Source organism: Phyllostomus hastatus, unplaced genomic scaffold (assembly GCF_019186645.2).
Source record: "Phyllostomus hastatus isolate PE091 unplaced genomic scaffold, TTU_PhHast_1.1 phas_scaffold_21, whole genome shotgun sequence".
Lineage (NCBI taxonomy): Eukaryota > Metazoa > Chordata > Mammalia > Chiroptera > Phyllostomidae > Phyllostomus > Phyllostomus hastatus.
The window spans coordinates 49,118,700-49,136,680 of record NW_025334017.1 but is presented as its reverse complement, the minus strand read 5'-3'; the positions used below and the strand labels follow the sequence as shown (position 1 = coordinate 49,136,680).

The window sequence follows — 17,981 nt, the reverse complement described above, 5'->3', positions numbered from 1 at the left end:
GCTCAGTCCCGTGGGCCCTCCTGGGGCTGGTACCCTGGGGGAGGCTGCCAAGCTCACTCGCGGGCCAGTGCCCTTGGGGGGGATGGGGGGCAGACCATCAGCCACACCTCCAGCGGCAGCTCCCCCTGCCTAGAAAGGCTCGTTTAGGCCCGACTTCCAGTCCAGCCCCACCCATTTCCCACGTGTGGGGTGGGGCTCAAGTGGGTGCCTGCAGCCTTCCTAGAAGCGGACCTTGGTTTGGGGCAAGAGGCCAGGACGTGGAGGAGTCAAGGGTCAGCACTGACTCTTCCTTGGTGGACGTGTCCGCAGCAGAGGCCGGAGTGCAGGCGCCAGCTGAGCAGCTGCCCGCACTGACCTGGGAGGGGCACCTCCACCTCTTCCCCACCTGTCTCCCTGCCCCTGGGGCTGGGTGGCTCTCACAGTGCAGCCCTCAGGACCCTGCCACCAGCAGGGAGGGCGGGAGGCAGTGTGGGTCTGTGGGGCCAGGGGCGGGGGTCCCAACTGGGGCACCGCAGGCCAGGCTGCTGTCTCAGGAAATGCCCCCACCCTAACTAGAAGCTGCTGAACCCCCAGCCCTCGCCTGGCCCAGAGGTGGGGGAGGATGGTGAGCAGTGAGGCAACCGGGGTGCCAGATGTCAGGAGGGCTGTGCCCCGCTGGCCCCCCCCCCCCCGGGCAGAGCCCAGGACAGGCAGTGGGCTGGGACTGCCTCCCCGTCGGCCAGTGCTGCTCCTGCCCTAACACTGGCACGGCGCCCGGGGGGTGCTCTGCTGGGAAGGCAGGCAAGTGGGCCCCCGGCGGGGACACCTTGGGGCCCAGGGGGGGTCTGGCAGCACGGACACCTCCCAGGCCCTTGACACTGAGCATGCACCGGTCTGGTGGAGCCAGGTGGGCCCAGGCCCTCACTCAGTGCCCCCTGGGAGGAAGCGGACACAGAAGACCAAGGTGTAGAGCCTGTCCTTTATAGATCTCTGCCTGTCTCGTCCGTCTGTCCGTCCGTCCGTCGGTCCATCTGTGAACACACCTGTACATTTCTATAGAAGTGGAAAGGGGGACTCGTGTAAAAACCCAAAATACAATCTGACTGTGAACGCCCACAGTCCTGGTCAGTCCAGTGTGGCTGTGAAGCCCCAAGCAAGTCATGGCCAGCAGCCCGGGCCCTCTAGGAGACAGTGGGGTCCTTGGCTTTGGGGGGCTCAGAGCCCGTCAGCAGGGAGATGGTGGGGTCGTCGGCACCGTCGTCCCCCTCCGAGAAGTAGGGGCCCTCGCCCAGCTCGAAGAGCACGGGCAGGTCGCTGCCCCCCATGTCCACCGGGCCCGGCTCCATCAGGAACAGGGGCTGCGCCGTGTAGTGCACCAGCTGCTTTCCTGCGGGGGAGGCTGGGTCAGGGTGCGGGCGGGAGGGGACGGGAGGGGACTGGGGGGCAGCGGGGGGCTTCCCTCACCTGAGTCGGGGCTATTGTCCTCCGCTTCCAGAGGCTTGGGGGGCTCCTGGGGAGACAGGAGCTCCTGGATCTGCTGGGACAGGAGGACCATGAGGGATCCTGCTCGCCCCTCCGCCCCATCCCGCCCCGCCCCACCCCGCCCCCACTCTACACACACTGGCCAGGCTGCTGTCCAGGTCCGGCAGGTTCATGTCTGGCACTGAGGGGCTGAACAGCTGCGAGAGAGGAGGACAGTCAGGGGGCGCCCATGGGTGGGGTGGGGCGGGGCTGGGGCAGGGGGAGGGGCGCGCCTCACGTCCAGCAGGGCGGTGGTGTCCACGCTGAAGCCGTGGCTCGTCAGCACGGTCTGCAGGTTGTCCAGGTTGGAGTCCATGGCGTCCAAGTGCTCGCTGAGCTCGGCCCTGGCCAGAGGGGGTGGACAGTCGAGGCCCTGCCCCAGGCACCCCCACCCAGACGCCTCCCCTGTAGCCACCGCCCTCCCTGCTGGAAGCCGGGGGGCGGGGGGGGGGCCGGGTGCATGGACAGGGCGGGGGTGCCCTGGGCCGGGGGGTCCCACTGTGGGGATTGTGGCCTGGGCCATGCCGGCTGCTCCCATCGCTGCCGGGTCCCGCAAGGTCCATGGCATGGCAGCCCTTCAGGCTGGGCCAGGGCAGCAGGCGCCCGGGAGGGCTCGGTGTCAGAGACCGGGGCAGTTGCACAGGAAGACAGTGGGGGTGGGGAGGGAACTGTGCTCGGTGCGCGGTGGGCTGGTCCCCGCCCTGGTGCACGGGGGAGAGACACCCAAATACGGTGGCTGTGACGGAGAATGTCCTGGGCCACCTGGCACTCCTGGACCATTGGACATGTGGCCAGGCCAGCTCCTGGAGGCTCCCACAGGGCCCAGCCCTACCCTGGGAGAAAGCAAGACCGTAGGGCAGTGGGGAACGCTAGTCGCCACTCCAGGCTGGCAGGCCTGCCCCCAGTCAGTGACGTGGAGCACTGGCCTGGGCCCCAGAGGGGTGGGGCTGGGGGGGCGCTCCTGCTGCAGAGGGCCCAGGATGCCCGTCCACCAGGCAGGGCCCAGTGGTCCACAGCTGAGGAGGGGCCCGAGCTCTGGCGGAGCCCTCCCCCCGTCCCCAGTGGGGACAGCGCTAACCCTGGCTGGAATCGGCCATGCAGAGAGGAGGAGGAGGGGTAGGGGAAGAGGCGGGCGACCCCAGACATCTGTGGAGTGTGAGTCAAACTGCAAGATACAAAGAACAGAGCCCCCATTGCATGCAGGGGCTGGGCGGGCACTGGACCCCCCGCCCTCACACGCCCGGCCTCTGGGGCAGGGACTCTGTCGGGCAGGAGAACCAGGTGACAGCTGGGTCCAAGGTGGTCCAGAGGCCGCTGTAACGGGCCACACACTCCTGGCTCCGGCTGTGACAGGGCCGTGGGGAGGCCAGGGTGGCCCCGGTCTCCCGCCCCACCCACTCCAGCTCTGAGCTCACGACCAGGTCTGCAGACTCACCCCCAGCAACACCTGTGTCGAGCCCCCCAGGACAGTCCTAGCCAGAGGCTGGGGTCATGTCCAGAGGGCGCGGGGCAGCACTCACTTGTCCAGGCAGGCCACGCTGAGGCACTTCTCAGGGGACGAGGCGGGCAGGGTCGAGGGGGGCCGGGCCCCCGCATCCGGGAGGGGCGCGGCCGAGGCGGCGGGGGTAGGCTCACTCTCCCGCAGGATGGAGTCGATGAGGGAGGTCGGGGACAGGGGCGTCTCCGCCATGGCGGTCAGGCGCCCGGGGCTCGCCTCCTCCGCCGGGGGGCTCTGAGGAGGACTCGGGGGCTCCTCCTTGACTTGCACCAGGGGGCTGCTCGACGTGGGCCTGGGGGGCGGGGACACACACACATCAGCGGGCTCCTCCGCGGGCCCAGCCCTCCGCCGACCCCCGGGGAGGTGACCGGGTCCCCACCCCTCATCCACACTCCTGCTGGGGGAGGCCAAGGGGCTGCTGGTGGTCAGCTCGGTGATGTCCGAGATGATGGGTCCGGAGCTGGAAACGGCGTCCGAGGAGTAGAGGCCGGAGCCGCCGAAGGCCGAGGGCGGAGCCTGCCATCGAGGGAGGCGACAGGTGTGGCTCGAGCTGAGGCGGCGCCGGCCCCCGCCCCCCCGCCCCCCGCCCCCCGCCAGGCCAGCGGCGACCGGCGCTCACCGAGTAGGGCCCCGGGCCGTGGAGGGGCTCCAGGGAGTACTGCCGGCCGTACTTGGGCAGGGGGTGCGCGGACCCGCCGTCGTTCAGCATCAGGGGGCTGCGGGGGAGGGCAGGGTTAGCGGCCTGCGCCGGCGGCACCCAGGCCCCAGCGCGGGGGGACGGGCACCCCGGCGCCTCACATCTTTCTCTTCACCCCCAGGATCCGGTTGGACTGCACCAGCGAGATGAGGAACTGGATGAGCTGTGGGGGGGGGGGCGGACGGGACGTGCGGTCAGCCTGGCTGGGGCCGGGGCCCAGCGGGCGCCCCGCCGGCCCGCCGCGTACCTTGTTGACGACTTTCTGCTGCTGGGCGTGCTTCTGCCGCAGGCCGGCCACCTCCCGCCACAGGGCCTCGTTCTCGCTGCAACAGAGCAGGGCGCGGTGGGGGCCGGGCTGCGGGGGCTGCACAGACACCCCGCCCCCGCCCCCACCGGGGCAGGTCTGGTGCAGGGCCCGGACGACCAGACAGTGCTGGCTGGACCCCACCCTCCTTGCTGGGTGGCACTTCAAGGGGGCGACGCGCACAGGGCACGGGGTCAGCTGGAGGCTGAGGTCGACGTGGTCCGGGTGCACTGCCTGAGACCTGCGGGAGCCTCCCGGGCAGTCCAGGAGGCAGACCCTCGGGCACAGCCCCCTACCCCCTCACCTCTACCCAGACCGAGCCTGAGGGCAGGCAGGGAGGCCAGAGGGACAGTGACAGCCCAGCTTCGCGGGCTGCACAGCTGCACCTCTGGCGGGGCGGAGGGCCTGGGAGTGGCTCCGAGGTGGCCCCAAGGGGCGGGAATAGCTACCTGAGCACGTGCTCCCGTGATGATGGGCCAGCCCCCAGCCCCCACAGCTTCCCAAAACCAAGTCCACCCTCCTGGCCGCACCCTGAGAGGCACCGAGTCTGAGAGGCCCAGCTCGCCAGGTCCCCGTGTGCGCAGTCAGAGCCCAGCAGCCACATCCAGGCCCCGAGGGCCCCGAGGACCTGCCCCCGAGCGGCTCCGAGGCCACGCTGAGCCGAGGACAGACGCCGGGGCTGGTGTCCCGGAGGCCCCAGGGCTCTCAAGTGCATGGGAGGAGACCCGAGCGGGCCTTCCTGGGGTCCCAGCCCAAGTGGGGGACGCAGGGCTGGTTATGGGCCACCGGGCGCAGGGGTTCCAGAGAGCCCCACCAGTATTCTCGCTCCCCAGGCCTGAGGTCAAGCCGGGAAGTGACACCCGAGCCGAGTGACGCCAGGGACAGTGGGAGCAAGCAGGAGGGGCCCGACCCCGCGGGCCTGGAGGGGCCTGGAGGGCTGGTGTGAGCAGCCTGAGGGTGCAGCCAGCGCTCAGAGCCTGCCTCCCGGGACAGGGGGCCGAGGGACAGGGCCCGAGGGCGTGCGCGGCACACTTCCTCCCGCGTCCGGCGAGCGGGAGGCCCAGGGCTGCTGCCACAGAGGCTGCAGGAGGCCGGCGGTGGGGAGAGGCCCCGGACAGAGGGGCTGGCTCCCAGCGTCGCCCCCCCCGCCCCCCCCCACACCCCTTCCCCGCGGGACCTACTGCTTCATGGCCAGGAGCTTGGAGTCCATGCTCTCCTGCTTCCCCTTCATCAGCTGCACGTCGGTCAGCAGCCTGGTGACGCTGTCCTGGTGGATCTTGATGTCCTCGCTCTTCAGGGTGGACACCTGGGTTCCCACAGGGAGGGTCACTGCAGTGGCCCCCCGCAGAGGGGAGGCACAGGACACGGGGTGGGGGGGCCCGGGGGCCTGTGGCCTGGAGGCAGGCCCTCTCCGCCGCAGCTGCCAGGGCCGTGCCCAGGGTTCTGGGACGGCCGCGTGGGGAGGGGCCCGTCAGGACAGCCAGTGGACGGGGCTCCGCTGCCACTGCCCGGAGGGAGGCCAGGGAGCCGGCTACTCACGCTGGTCACTTTCCTCTTGATGTTCTCGAGGAGCTGCTCCTGGCCGCGCAGGAAGCACGGGTGCTGGAACTCAGTGTCATCCCTCTCGGGCTTGACCAAGCCACCCTGCTCGATGTGGACCACCTTCCGGAAGCCGTCTGCACGGGGTGGGGCGAGGGCAGCTCTGCCTCAGGTCAGGGGCCACAGCCCCCGAGACTGCCCGCCCAGCCCCGCCCCGCCGGAGGACCAGGGGAGGCCCTCCTCACGCTCAGCACCGCTGCCTCAGCCCCCCTGCCGGCAGGGGCTGGGCGACCTGGGTCCCGGCGACCCAGCCCCACGCAGCTGCCCCTCCCCAGCAGGTGTGGCCACCCCTGGCCAGCACAGGGACCAAACCCGGAGGCTCTGCCCTCTGCCACAGACAGGCCCACCGTGCCGGCACCCCGCCACCCAGCGCACGCCCGGGGCGGCACTCACACATGTTGAGCTGCCGCACGAAGCTGGCCATGTTGCTGTGCTTGAAGTACTTGGGCAGCACCTCCTTGGCAAACTGGCCCTGGTCGAACACGTGGAAGCTGTTCCCACCCTGCCAGGAGACACGCAGGGGGCCACACTCAGCCGGCGGGAAGGGCACGTGCCCTCCCCGAGCGGCGGCAGCCCCGCCCCGGGGTCGCACAGCTGCTTCAGTGCCAAGTTCACACTCACGACACTCCAGGGAACATCAGGCCCCTTCTTTAGGGGGCCCCGCGTTAACGCTGACCAGCAAACTCACCATTTACAAATGGTTACGACCCCAAATTAAGCAGCCAAGAAAACGGGGACCTAACTTTAGTCACTCTGGAGGAAAACGCACCGAGTGCTCAGAAATGACCACGCGCCTTCCGCGTGGCCTCCGACGGGAGAACAGGTGGTATGAGACCCCTGCGTCACACTCTCCCCTTGTCCCCTCTCATGAGAGGGGTCAGGGCTGGCTCTGAGCTGGTGCCGGCGCGGACAGACGACCCACGTGACCCTGGGTAGGAAGGACACCAGGAGCGGGCTCCCCCCACCGGGGAAGGGGGTAACTAGACTAGGGACCCAAAACACCCCAGAATTTATTGGTAAAACACTGTGCATTTAGTCTGACCTGTTTCAACTCCAGTCACCCTCCAAGTCCTCTCCATGTGATGCAGTACACCTGTCAGGACGTTTTTCCACTGCTCAGAAATTTCTGAACTCATTAACTTTTTTAAAAAAAAGATTGACTGATGGATTGATTTATAGGGAAAGAGAATCATCGTGTGGTTGCCTCTTGAGCACCCTCTGTTGGGGACCTGGCCTGCAACCCACTGAGCCACCCCAGCCAGGGCTGAACTCATTGGTTTTGATGTCTGTTAGTGCTTCGGCTGTTGTTTGTTTGACCGCTTCCATACTGGCAAGACATTTCCCTTTGAGGAATTTTTTCATCCAGGAAACAAACCAAAAGAAGTTTCTTGGAGTGAGATCAGGTGAATGGGGAGGGTGGGGCACAGGGCTCATGCCGTTTTTGGTCAAAAACTGCTGAACGCTCAGCACCATGTGGGCAGGCATGCTCATAAATCACCCATCGTGAAACGGGCAAATGTGTTGAAAGAGCCTTAAAAAAAAAAAAAAGGAAAAGCACTGTAGCCAAACGAACTCAGCCTCTCATACCACCACCAGCTGGTGCGCTGATTCAGATGGGTTCCTAGAACACTCACTTAGCAGGGGAACCTGCAGTGCAAGGGGCCGTCCTCCAGGGGGTGGTTCTGGGTTTGTCTGGGTGCCCCCTTGTTCGGGCGAGGACAAGCCGCAGTGACCCCTGCAGTGTTGCTCCAGGACCGGAGTGCTACCTTTCAGTGTCTACGGACGTCCGTGGTCTCTCCAGCAGGGATCCAGTCATGTAGCAGGAAGAAGAGACATTTACTGAAGGAGATACAAGCTACAAGAAGCACTGGACACAGGAAAATGACGCCTCGGTCCCCTGCAGAGCAGGCACCTTGGGACCTCACACAGTCCTCCCAGTCGCCATCAGCTGTCCTGTAGTATTTTCCTGAATCCCACTGACGGTATGAAATCTCTTCCCGTTCAAAGATGATTTTGGTTTTGGGAAAAGCCAGAAGTTGTAGAGCACCAAATCTGGGCTGTAGCGGGCACTGAGTTGCTGGGGTGACTGGATGTTTCACCAAAAAACTCTGCAGGAGACACGATGCACGAGTGGGTGCACTGTCGTGCTGAAGCTGCCAATCACCAGGTGCCCACAGCTGCAGCCTCTGAATCACCTGAACAGTTTCCGCAGAGGAATGCTCAAGCTTAATGCAAAATCTGATGCAGATTCATCGGTCTGCTCACTCAGTCACTTTGAATGTGACAGCCACAGTCACATGCTGACTCAACAGTGTCTACTGCCCCCACGGACTCATACAATGAAGTCACTGTTCACACATGTGCATTCCGGTTCACTCTCCTTGGCTGCCAGGTTACATTGATGTCATGCAAACCATTATTGTTATGTTAACAATGGCTGGACTTTTTCCAGACCTAGTATATGTGGACATTGAAGCAAAAACACCCTGGCTGGTGTGGCTCAGTGGACTGAGTGCTGGCCTGTGAACCAAAGGGTCGCCCGTTCAATTCCCAGTCAGGACACAGGCCTGGGTTGCGGGCCAGGTTCCCAGGAGGGGGCGCACAAGAGGCAACCACACATGAACGTTTCTCTCTCTTTCGCCCTCCCTTGTCCTCTCCCTAAATATAAATAAAATCTTAAGGAAAAAAAAAAGCAAAACATGTAGATATAGAGGAAGGCTTAAAATTTCCTCTTACAAAGAAGCAGTAAGAAAACTGGTAAGAAAATGTTACAGCCAACCTTTTCAAAATTTTGAAAAATGAAACAAAGGGCCCTGGCTGGTACGGCCAAAAGGCTGCTGGGTGGACCCAGGTCAGGGCACCGGCCCCGACTGTGGGCCAGGCCCCGGTGGAGGCACGAGAGAGACAACTGCCCGACGTACTGCTCGTGCATCGACGTTTCTCTCCCTGACTTCCCTTCCCTCTAGAAGATACATAAAAATACGTTAACCAGATGGTGGTGGCTCAAGTGCTACGGATGCACTGTTCCCACTTTGTTAAATAAATGCTGCTTCTTCCCTGGCTGGGCAGCTCAGTTGGTTAGTGTCAGCTGATACACCAAGGTTGCGGGTTCGATTCCCAGTCAGGGTACATTCAAGAATCAACAATGAGTGCATAAATAAGTGGAACAACCAACCTCTCTCTCACTCTCTAAAATTAATACAAAACATTTATAAAAATGCTTTTGTTATATGCCTTTTTGACAATTTCCGGAGAATAAGTCATTGAAATAAGTTCTGTTTACTTCACTGTGTTTGTTTGATTGGACCTGAAGCTCTCTCTCTGTATTAAAAGCCTTTTCCCTAGGGATGTTTAATTTTTAAGCCTTGCGGCTGCCTAAAACAGATAGACAACCTTTGGGGCAGACAACAGGCACACTGGAAAACTGGAAAGGAAGAGCTAGGGGATGAGGTACGGAGGTCTCTGAAGAGCTGTGAAAGCCACATGCTGGGGCAGGGCGGTGTGCCTCTGAGGGAGGCCTTGGGGAGCCCTAAGCTCGCACCTCTGGCTGACTGGGAGGCTCTAAAAAGGCAGAAAGCAAACGCCGGAGTTGTCAACTGCCATTGTTGCCACAAGCACCATTGTTCCCACTCGGACCCCTCCCCCACATACAGTGTCACAACCCAGGGAGTTGGGTTGCCCTGCCCTGGGGAACACTTAAGGCTCCGCCCCTCACTGTGTAACTGGGGTAACAAGACAAAAAAAAAAAGGCCCCAAGGAAAGAACAGATCAAAGCTCCAGAAAAAAATACAACTAAGCCAGGAAGAGGTAGCCAACCTATCAGATACACAGTTCAATGCACTGGTGATCAGGATGCTCACAGAATTGGTTGAATTTGGACACAAATTAGATGAAAAAATGAAGACTACAGTAAGTGAAATAAAGGAAAATATACAGGGAACCAATAGTGATGGGAAGGAAACTGGGACTCAAATCAATGGAGTGGACCAGAAGGAAGAAAAAAACAACCACATAGAAAAGGAGGAAGAAACAAGAATTCAAAAATATGAGGAGAGGCTTAGGAACCTCTAGGACATCTTTAAACGTTCCATTATAGGGGTACCAGAAGGAGAAGAGGAAGAACAACAAGTGGAAAAGTTATTTGAACAAATAATAAAGGAGAATTTCCCCAATCTGACAAAGGAAATAGACTTTCAGGAAGTCCAGGAAGCTCAGAGAGCCCCAAAGAAGTTGGACCCAAGGAGGCACACACCAAGGCACATCATAATTACATTAGCCAAGATTAAAGATGAGAGAATCCTAGAAGCAGCAACAGATAAGGGGACAGTCACCTACAAAGGAGTTCCCATCAGACTGTCAGCTGATTTCTCAAAAGAGACCTTGCAGGCAAGAAGGGGCTGGAAAGAAGTATTCCAAGTCATGAAAGGCAAGGACCTACATCCCAGATTGCTCTATCCAGCAAAGCTTTCATTGAGAATGGAGGGGAAGATAAAGTGATTCTCATTTAAGGTCAAGTTAAAGGAGTTCATCATCACCAAGCCCTTATTTTATGAAATATTAAAGGGACTTATCTAAGAAAAAGATAAAAAATATGTGTAGTAAAATGACAGCCAACTCACAATTATTAACAACTACACCTAAAACAAAAACAAAAGCAAACTAAGCAAACAGCTAGAACAGGTACAGACCCACAGAAATGGAGATCACATGGAGGGGTATTGGTGGGGGAGTAGGAGGGGGAGAGAGGGGAAAAGGTACAGAGAATAAGTAGCATAGATGGTAGGTAGGAAATAGGCAGGGGGAGGGTAAGAATAGTATAGGAAATGGAGAAGCCAAAAAACTTGTATGTACGACCCATGGACACAAACTAAGGGGGGGGAATGCAGGGCGGAGGGGAATAAAGGGGTAGAAAAGGGGCAACTATAATAGCATAATCAATAAAATATATTAAAAAAAATAAAATAAGATTCCCTGCTCAGAGAAGATCAAAAGCAGATTTGAGCACAGGTAAGAAGGAATCAGCAAAGATGAAGACAGGCCACAGGTGGCAAACACAAGGTCTGTGGGCCGAATCCGGCCCTCCACCTTGTTTCTACCCGGCAGCAGCGTCGCGCTCTCACTGAACTGTTAAGGAGTGGTTACACCTATACAGTCCTGAAATTATTTTGGCCCTTTGAAGGCAACCTTGAGGCTGATATGGCCCCTGGTGAGAATGAGTTTGATACCCCTGAGATAGGCCAATTGGAATTACCCAGGCCAAGAAACAGGAAGGAAGGAAGGGAGGGAGGGGAGGGGAGGGGAGGGGAGGATGAACAGATTCTCAGGGGCATGTGATACGCCACCAAACTCTAAGATATGCATAATGGACACCCCAGGAGAGGAAAGAAAAGAAACAGAAAGAATATTTGAAAAAATAGCCCCCAAACTCTCCAAGTTTGATGAAAAATATCCAGGAGGCTGGATAAACTCAGAGACTGACACCTAGTCACTCCACAGTCAACCTACAGACAGCAGAGGCGGGGACGGAGCCTGGGCAGCAGCAGGCGGAACAGACTCGTCGCGCACCAGGGGCGCTCGCTCACGAGGCAAACAGCCGGCTGCTACCAGATCCACGGAGGCCAGAGGCCGCGGGGTCAGGGCACACACCTAGGCTATGGGTACAGTCCTTGGTTGGGGTGGGTATGAGAGGCGGTTTCTCTCTCTCTCTTAAAAGAAACAAAATCTAAAAATAAATAAGTAAATAAAAAAATCGAAAGGAAAGAAAATAAAGGAGCAAGCCCCACTTCTGGGATGGCAGCGAGAGCAGCCCCACAGAACCACTTTCGAGTGAAGCAAGCACAGACTGTTGGACTGACCCAGTCTTGGGAAACCGCCCCCAGGCACACAGCTCAAGCAGCAGCACTTCCTCCCGAAAATCCGCTGGAGCCCTGCAGGCGCGGGGACCTGCGGCCCGCGCTGGTTTGCCTCCGCTGACGCAGCGCCTGGGAGGGCGCGGCCCCGAGGACGCCTTGCACCTCGGGTCCCAGGCACGTCCCAGTCACGGCCACTGCGTCCCAGTCACGGCCAATGCGTGTCACGAGAGGGCGGGTCACGGCAGGTTCCCTCTGAGGCGGCTCCGAGGCGAAGGAAGAGGCAACATGCCCGGTGGCTGCAACCAGGAGACAGGGTTCCCGTCTCCACCCCCCGCCCTGCCACGGAGCAAGGGCTCTCAGGCAGGCAGGGCGGCCCTTGTCACCCTCGCCCAGCCGGCAGGCGGCACAGACCCCCGAGCCGGGGGAGGCAAGCCCTGCGCAGCCCCCAGGGCAGTGCCAGGGGGAGCGCGCTGCACTGGAAAGACAGGGTGCAGCAGTCCAGGCCCAAGGGTGCCCTGGAAAAGAACAGGCTGCCTGAAACGGAGACCGAGAAGCCAAACCGGGCCAGCTTGTCCCCGCAGGAAGGAGGCAACTGAGGGCTCTCCTGGGGGCAGAAGAACCTCAGAGGCTGACCTCAAAACCTACCGCCACTCAAACTTAGTCTGGATCAGGCTGCTAAGCAGTGTCTGCCTGCCCCAGGACACCGTCAGGACCCACCAGAACCCGGGGTGGTCAGGAGGGGCGGTTGCAGAGTCTGGAGGGGCGGTCGCAGACTCTGGGGGCGGCCGGAGGCAGCGAGCGAGCTCGGAGGTCGGGAGAGAGGAAGCAGACCTTGCCCCGACAGCCCGGCCCGGGCACAGGGCACAGGGCACAGCAGCAAGAGACAACAGACCAAGCTTGCTGGAGGGGGAGAGGGGGGAGATGGCCCAGAAGTACTAAATTATCCAAAAATGTAGTTTTTCTTTTCTTTTTCCCTTCTTTTTAAAAAAGTTTTAGTGAGAGAGAGGTACCAATTTTTGTCATTCTACTCATTTACGCGTTTATGGGTTGATTCTTGTATGTGCCTAGACTGGGGATCGAACCCACAACCTTGGTGTATTGGGACAACGCTCTAGGCAACTGTGCTACCCAGCCAGGGCCTAAAATGTAGTTAAAAAAAAAATTACAAGGCATATAAAGAAACAATAAGTGTGACCCATACACAGGGGAAAAAACTTGAATTTCAAAGAAACCATTACCAACATGTTCAGGGAAATAAAGAAAACTGTGTAGTTCAGTGGACTGAGTGCCGTTCTATGAACCAAAGGGTCGCTGGTTCGACTCCCAGTCACGGCACAGGCCTGGGTTTCCGGCCAGGTCCCCAGTAGGGGGGGGTGAGAGGCAACCATACATTGATGTTTCTCTCCCTCTTTCTCCCTCCATTCCCCTCTCTCTAAAAATATATAAATAAAATCTTGAAAAAAAAAAAAAAAAAAGAACATTGTGAAGAAAGGTGACACACTAGCGCCTCATCAGACACTAACAATGAAGAGGTCCCAGGTGTAGAGAGGAACTGAACGCAGACTCTGCAGCCGAAAGTGCAGTGAGCAAGTCAGGGTCCACCAGAAGGGCCAGCTGCAGACTCAAGACCCGGCAGGGAACGGGGGCTGACAGAGACGACGGGAGAGGGTGGCACGGAGAAGAGTGGGCCCGGGCCCCACCCCACGGGGAGAGGGAGAGGGAGGGAGCACGCCGGAAAGAATATTCGAAGAAGTGAGGTCTGAACACGCCCCAGATTTCCTTTCAAACACATCCACAGACACGGCCCAACGTTCCGCGCCCGCAGGCCCCCGTGCTCTTTCATAAACGCTCTTCTGGTTTTGTGCTTGCAGCCGGCAGATCCTCGCTTGTTTTTACTGGATTTATATTTAAGTACCTTTTTTGAGCAATTGTAAATGGTATTTTAAAAAGTCAGTTTCCCATTGCTAGTACACAGAAATATAAGCAAAATTCATTTTTAGTTCTAGAACTGTTTAGTAGATTCCTTACAATTTCCTTTTTTCCTTTTAAAGTTGTATGTTTAGAAATACAAGAAAATAAAGTTGTACGTCTTAGTTTTTTACTTTTTAGGGTTTTCTACGTAGACATTCATGCTATCTGTGCATCGAGACAGTTTACATACACCTTTAACATAATAGTACACACATCTTTAATTTCCTTTCAAATCCTCCTAAGGTCCTGGACAGGACTCCCAGTGCAACACTGACGAGCGGGGGAGGCAGACCCCGCGTGGGTGGTGACCCCTGGGGGAGGGCGGCTGTCCCTCGCTGCCTCTGAGTCTGACGCTGGGCGCGGCTGCTCTTGGGAACCTGCTGGAATCAGGCTGGGGAAGTTTCCCGCTACTCCTGGGTTTTTTAAAAAAATACCACGAACGTCAAATTTTGTCAAGTGCTTTTTCTGCATCAAATAATATGATCATGCAGTCTTTCTTCTTTAGATCTTTTCAATTGAATAATTAAAAAAAAAACATTGAACCACTCTTGGAATAAACCCCATTTGTTGGGACATCACCCTGGCTTGCTCCTCTCTCTCGACAGACACCGTGAGAGACGCCCGTCTGCGGTTCCTGGGCCTGCCTCTGCCAGACTCGGTGCCCGGGCAACGCCTGGTCACGGCACGAGCTGCCGAGTCCCCTGCTCTGGTTTTCTGGAGAAAAACGTGTTCCATTCGTGTTCTTTCTTCTCCGAATGTTTGAGTTTGCCTGTGAAATTATTGGGGCCTGGAGATTTCTTTTCAGGGAGGTTTATAACTAGGAATTCAATTTCTTCAATAGATTCAGGACCACTAAGGTTACATCTCACTTTGGGTGAGTGTTAGCCGGTTGTGGTTTTCGCGGAACCGGTCCCCTGTACCTACGTTGCCGACGAGTTGTTCCCAGGGTTCCCTCCCCACCCTCTCCACCCGGGGTCGGCAGGGACGGGTCCCCTCTTGTCCCCAATGTTGCTCACGTCTGTCTTCTCTTTGTGTGCCAGTCACGCTACAAGTTGCCGATCTCGAGCTTTTTAAAGAACCGGCTTTTGAATCCTCTTACTGTGTTTCTGTCTTCAGCGTGACTGAGTCCTTCTGTCGTCTTCATCGCTCCCTCCCTCCCTCCCTCCTGCTTCCTTCAGGCTCACTCTGGCTTCGGTATCTTCTGCCCAGGGTGTTTCCCAAGTCGGTCGTCGAATTCCCATCAAGCACTGCTTCGGGCGGGTCCTGCGCACGTCTGGAGGGCTGCCGGGCCTGTCTGTGGCACCGGAGACAAGCGACACTCAGAGGGCGCAGCCTCCTGCGGCACACAGGGAGTCAAACGAGGACAGCTGTACCACAGCTGGGCGGTCATCGCGGAGGCCGCCCTGGCTCAGGGAGGCACGGGAGCCTCCAGCCCTGCAGTGCGCCGCACATCTTGTTCCTGGGGTGCCCTTGTTCCTGGGGCACTCATTCAGCATTTCGGGTCAACTACCACATCCCCAAGGGCGGGGCCCACGGGACCTGCTGGATCCTGCCAGCCGCCTGAGAATGGGCGGGGCAGGTTTGCGGGCCTCGACCTGCTGAAGGGGTGGAGGTGGGGTGGGCGGGCAAGCTGTGAGAGCTCTGAAAATGGCCCAAGGCCAGCTGAGTGCCCAGGTGTGACTAGGCCAGTTCTTGGAGTGGTCTCTGAGAGCTGGGGACCTAGCTGCAGGAACTCGTCTGCTCCAGGCCCTCTGATCAGAGACCCAGCCTTGGCGACCAGCTGCACACAACTGTCAGGGTCATTCCTGCTTCCGAAGGGCTGAGAAGTGTAACGACCAGGCCGGGACTACGGTGAGGCCTGAGAGCCAGCAGGGGCCAAAGTTAAGCAGGGCCTCCTAGTGCAGGTGGACCTTAAACTGTGCCCAAGTGCCTCGCGGCCTCACCCTGGCCCTGCTTCCCAGCTGACACAGGCCTGGCTGGCAGCACGTGCAGGGGCATGGAGGCCGGGGGGCAGCACACACTTGGGTCAGCAGAGTGACGGCTCATGTCATCGAGCCCCGTACCAGGACGAGCGGCAGGACCTGTCTGGGGAAGGGCCTGTTCAACTGGGGCGCCACACCAAGTATATCTGTAACCAGACGAGGATTTGTGCAGTGACCTATTGGCTTGTCCCTCCTGCTGGGCAGAGCATAAACAATGCAATCTGGACCTAGCACCTCTGGCCGGAGTCTCTGGGGCTGGAAGCAACCCCGACCCTGCGCCAGTTATTCAGCCTTGAGAGTCAGCCTCTGACCTCCCCTTGTCTTCTGCAGCAAACTGGAGGGTTTCCCTTGGCAAAAGAGTGAGAAAACTTCCAGCACAAAGGGGAAGGCAGCCAGACTCTGGGCCACGAGCCTGCAGGACACCCTGTGCAGACACTTGACAGAGGCCACGGGGCTTGTGCGGGCATCCTTGAGGCCGCAGGCACAGGACCCCCTCCCGCACGGCAGCTCCACAGCCAGCCCCCGGCCGGCCCAGAAAAGGGCGTCCTTCTGTCCTTGAGCTGGTGCTTGGTGTCTGCACTCGTTCTGGCACAAGTCCCCAGCGCGCCCCGCCAACACGTGCACAGACCACGCAGGATCGAACCCTCGAGCTCCTGCTGGCTCCTCATTCCCCCACGAAGAACTTGGCAACAGGGCTCACGGCTGGTGTGGCCACTGGGAGCGGAGGCTGTCACAGGTCTGATGGTGCTGGACCTTCCTGACCCAAGGCTTGCCCGGAACACAGACCGTGGGTCCAGGGAGTATGCAAGCAGCACCCCACCTACACGCCCCACAATCTCTAAGCAGAAACAGCAAGCAGATTATCATAGTAGAATTTAATTTGGAATACCCCAGGGGAACTCTGATGCTGCTCCCCAAACTGGGTAAGAGTGTTCCCTGAGAGTTCAGGGAAAAGGAAAGGAGGAGGAGGAGGCAGAATAAAGGAAGACAGAAGCCTGGGGCCATGTCTTTTGGTCGGGAAAGTTCGAGGTCTAGAACAAGGAGATGGCGGTAACGTGACAGCCTGTGGGACAGCACCCTGACCCTCTTTGGGACGTGTGCTGCCAGTGAAGAGACAGGTACCGGGGAACGGAGAACACCCACACAGGCAATGCTGGGGCCAGCGGAAGTGTCTCCACCAGGAATGCCACACGATTTCTAGTCTCTTCATTTCCACTCTTTGGGCAGAGCGGAGCTTCGGCAAACAGACAACCGAAGAGTGGGAGGACCTGGCCTCCAGCTCAGGGGTTGCTTCAGTCCTGGCTTTCCTTCATTCCTGATGGCTTAAGAGTAGGAAGGGAAGTAGACTCTGAGTCTTAGCAGTGTCTGAGAAGCCCCGCCCTGCCTGCTGGCACGCACGTTTTGGCCCTCAGGAGGCAGGGCAGGTCTGAGGCACAGGAAGCCCCTGCACGACCAGGACCGCCTTCCTAGAGGCCACACATTTGCCGGCCCTGGGCTTCGGCTCAGGCCTTTGCGGGAACTCGCGGTGACAGCAGGATGTGGGGAGAAGGTTCTCTTCTCCAACTTCAGACAGACTCTGATTTACCTCTGCAGACCGGAGCTGCACGGTCTGGCAGGGTCAGCCCATGTAAACAAGCCTGCTGCCAGGCAACTGGGCGCAGGGACTGGAATAACGACGCCCTGTGAGGAATGAAAAGCAAAGCTGCTCTCGGAGTCCCAGCTGTGGTGTGGTATCTGGACACGGGTTTGAGACTAACCCAAACTTCACGATGCTTTACTTTCTTTGCACTCGCTTTCCTTTTTGCATTAGATTCATCCAGCGCCCTCAAATTCATGGCTGAGTTCTAAATTTTTTCCGAATAGCTACCGATCACACAATTGGTAACTCATTTAGGAAGACAGAGAAGGCCACTCGGACATGACGTTCCCTAGCGAAACTGAGTGCCGTTTAAAGAACAGGCGCACCTCCGCAGTTGTCCAACACTTAGCAAAAGCCCAAGAGAGGTCCTCCCTCCCTCTCCATCCCGGGAAAATTGGCGCGGAGAGGAGCCAGCAAGGAGCGGGCCCCGAATGCTGCTCCTCCCTCCGGGCCTCCCGCACCCACACCAAGCGACCGAAGCGGGGGCCTGCACTGCCCTTCCCGGGAGCGCGTCCATCCTCACCGGGCTCCAGCAGATAAGCGCATCGGTGTCTGGGTCGCTCACGAGGGTCCACAGCTTGGTCAGGAAGGCCGGGACGTTGCTGGGTCCCGCCGCGCCAGGGCCCACGGGCAGATCCATACTGGACAAGGCGGGGAGAGACAGAAGTAGCGACCGCAAAGTGAGGCCGAGGCCAAGCTAACGCCGCCGCCGAGTCTGCGGGGCGGGCCGCGCCGTAGCTGCCCGCTGCGCACACACAGTCCCGGGGCCCAGCATGGCCGCCGCCATCTTGCGACGGGCGCGCTCACGCCGACACCACCCTTCTGCGTCCAGGAGGCGCGCGCTCGCCGGCCCCGCCCCGCTCTCCGGCCCCAGGCTCCGCCCTGGAGGCCGTGCGCCTGCGCTGCCTCGTTTCTCGGCTCTCCACCAATCAGACCTCA

General features: G+C 59.2%; 1 protein-coding gene across 2 annotated transcripts; it reads right to left on the bottom strand.

Moving 5' to 3' along the window:
• Positions 1–944: 944 nt before the first annotated feature.
• HSF1 (heat shock transcription factor 1) lies at positions 945–17,862 on the bottom strand. 2 transcript variants are annotated; one of them, XM_045860890.1, is made up of 14 exons: positions 17,566–17,862; positions 5,992–6,100; positions 5,539–5,675; positions 5,181–5,305; positions 3,943–4,018; positions 3,797–3,858; positions 3,618–3,714; positions 3,378–3,514; positions 3,021–3,290; positions 2,579–2,665; positions 1,739–1,844; positions 1,599–1,658; positions 1,444–1,513; positions 945–1,366 (listed from the first exon to the last, which is right to left on the bottom strand). In XM_045860890.1, the coding sequence occupies exons 1-14, from the start codon at positions 17,680–17,682 to the stop codon at positions 1,161–1,163; spliced, it is 1,659 nt and encodes a 552-aa protein (XP_045716846.1). In that variant the 5' UTR covers positions 17,683–17,862; the 3' UTR covers positions 945–1,160. The 2 variants fall into 2 exon arrangements, with proteins under 2 accessions (XP_045716846.1, XP_045716848.1); XM_045860892.1 differs by lacking the exon at positions 2,579–2,665.
• Positions 17,863–17,981: the final 119 nt, after the last annotated feature.

What these genes read in the sequence shown, in the direction of transcription:
- HSF1 (XM_045860890.1), bottom strand. Translation starts at nt 17,682, where the DNA reads ATGGATCTGCCCGTGGGCCCTGGCGCGGCGGGACCCAGCAACGTCCCG. An exon ending in ACGGCCCGGGGCCCTACTCG is followed by an intron (nt 3,515 to 3,617) that starts GTGAGCGCCGGT and finishes CCTCGATGGCAG; the next exon opens with GCTCCGCCCTCGGCCTTCGG. An exon ending in AGCAGGAGTGTGGATGAGGG is followed by an intron (nt 3,291 to 3,377) that starts GTGGGGACCCGG and finishes CCCGCCCCCCAG; the next exon opens with GCCCACGTCGAGCAGCCCCC.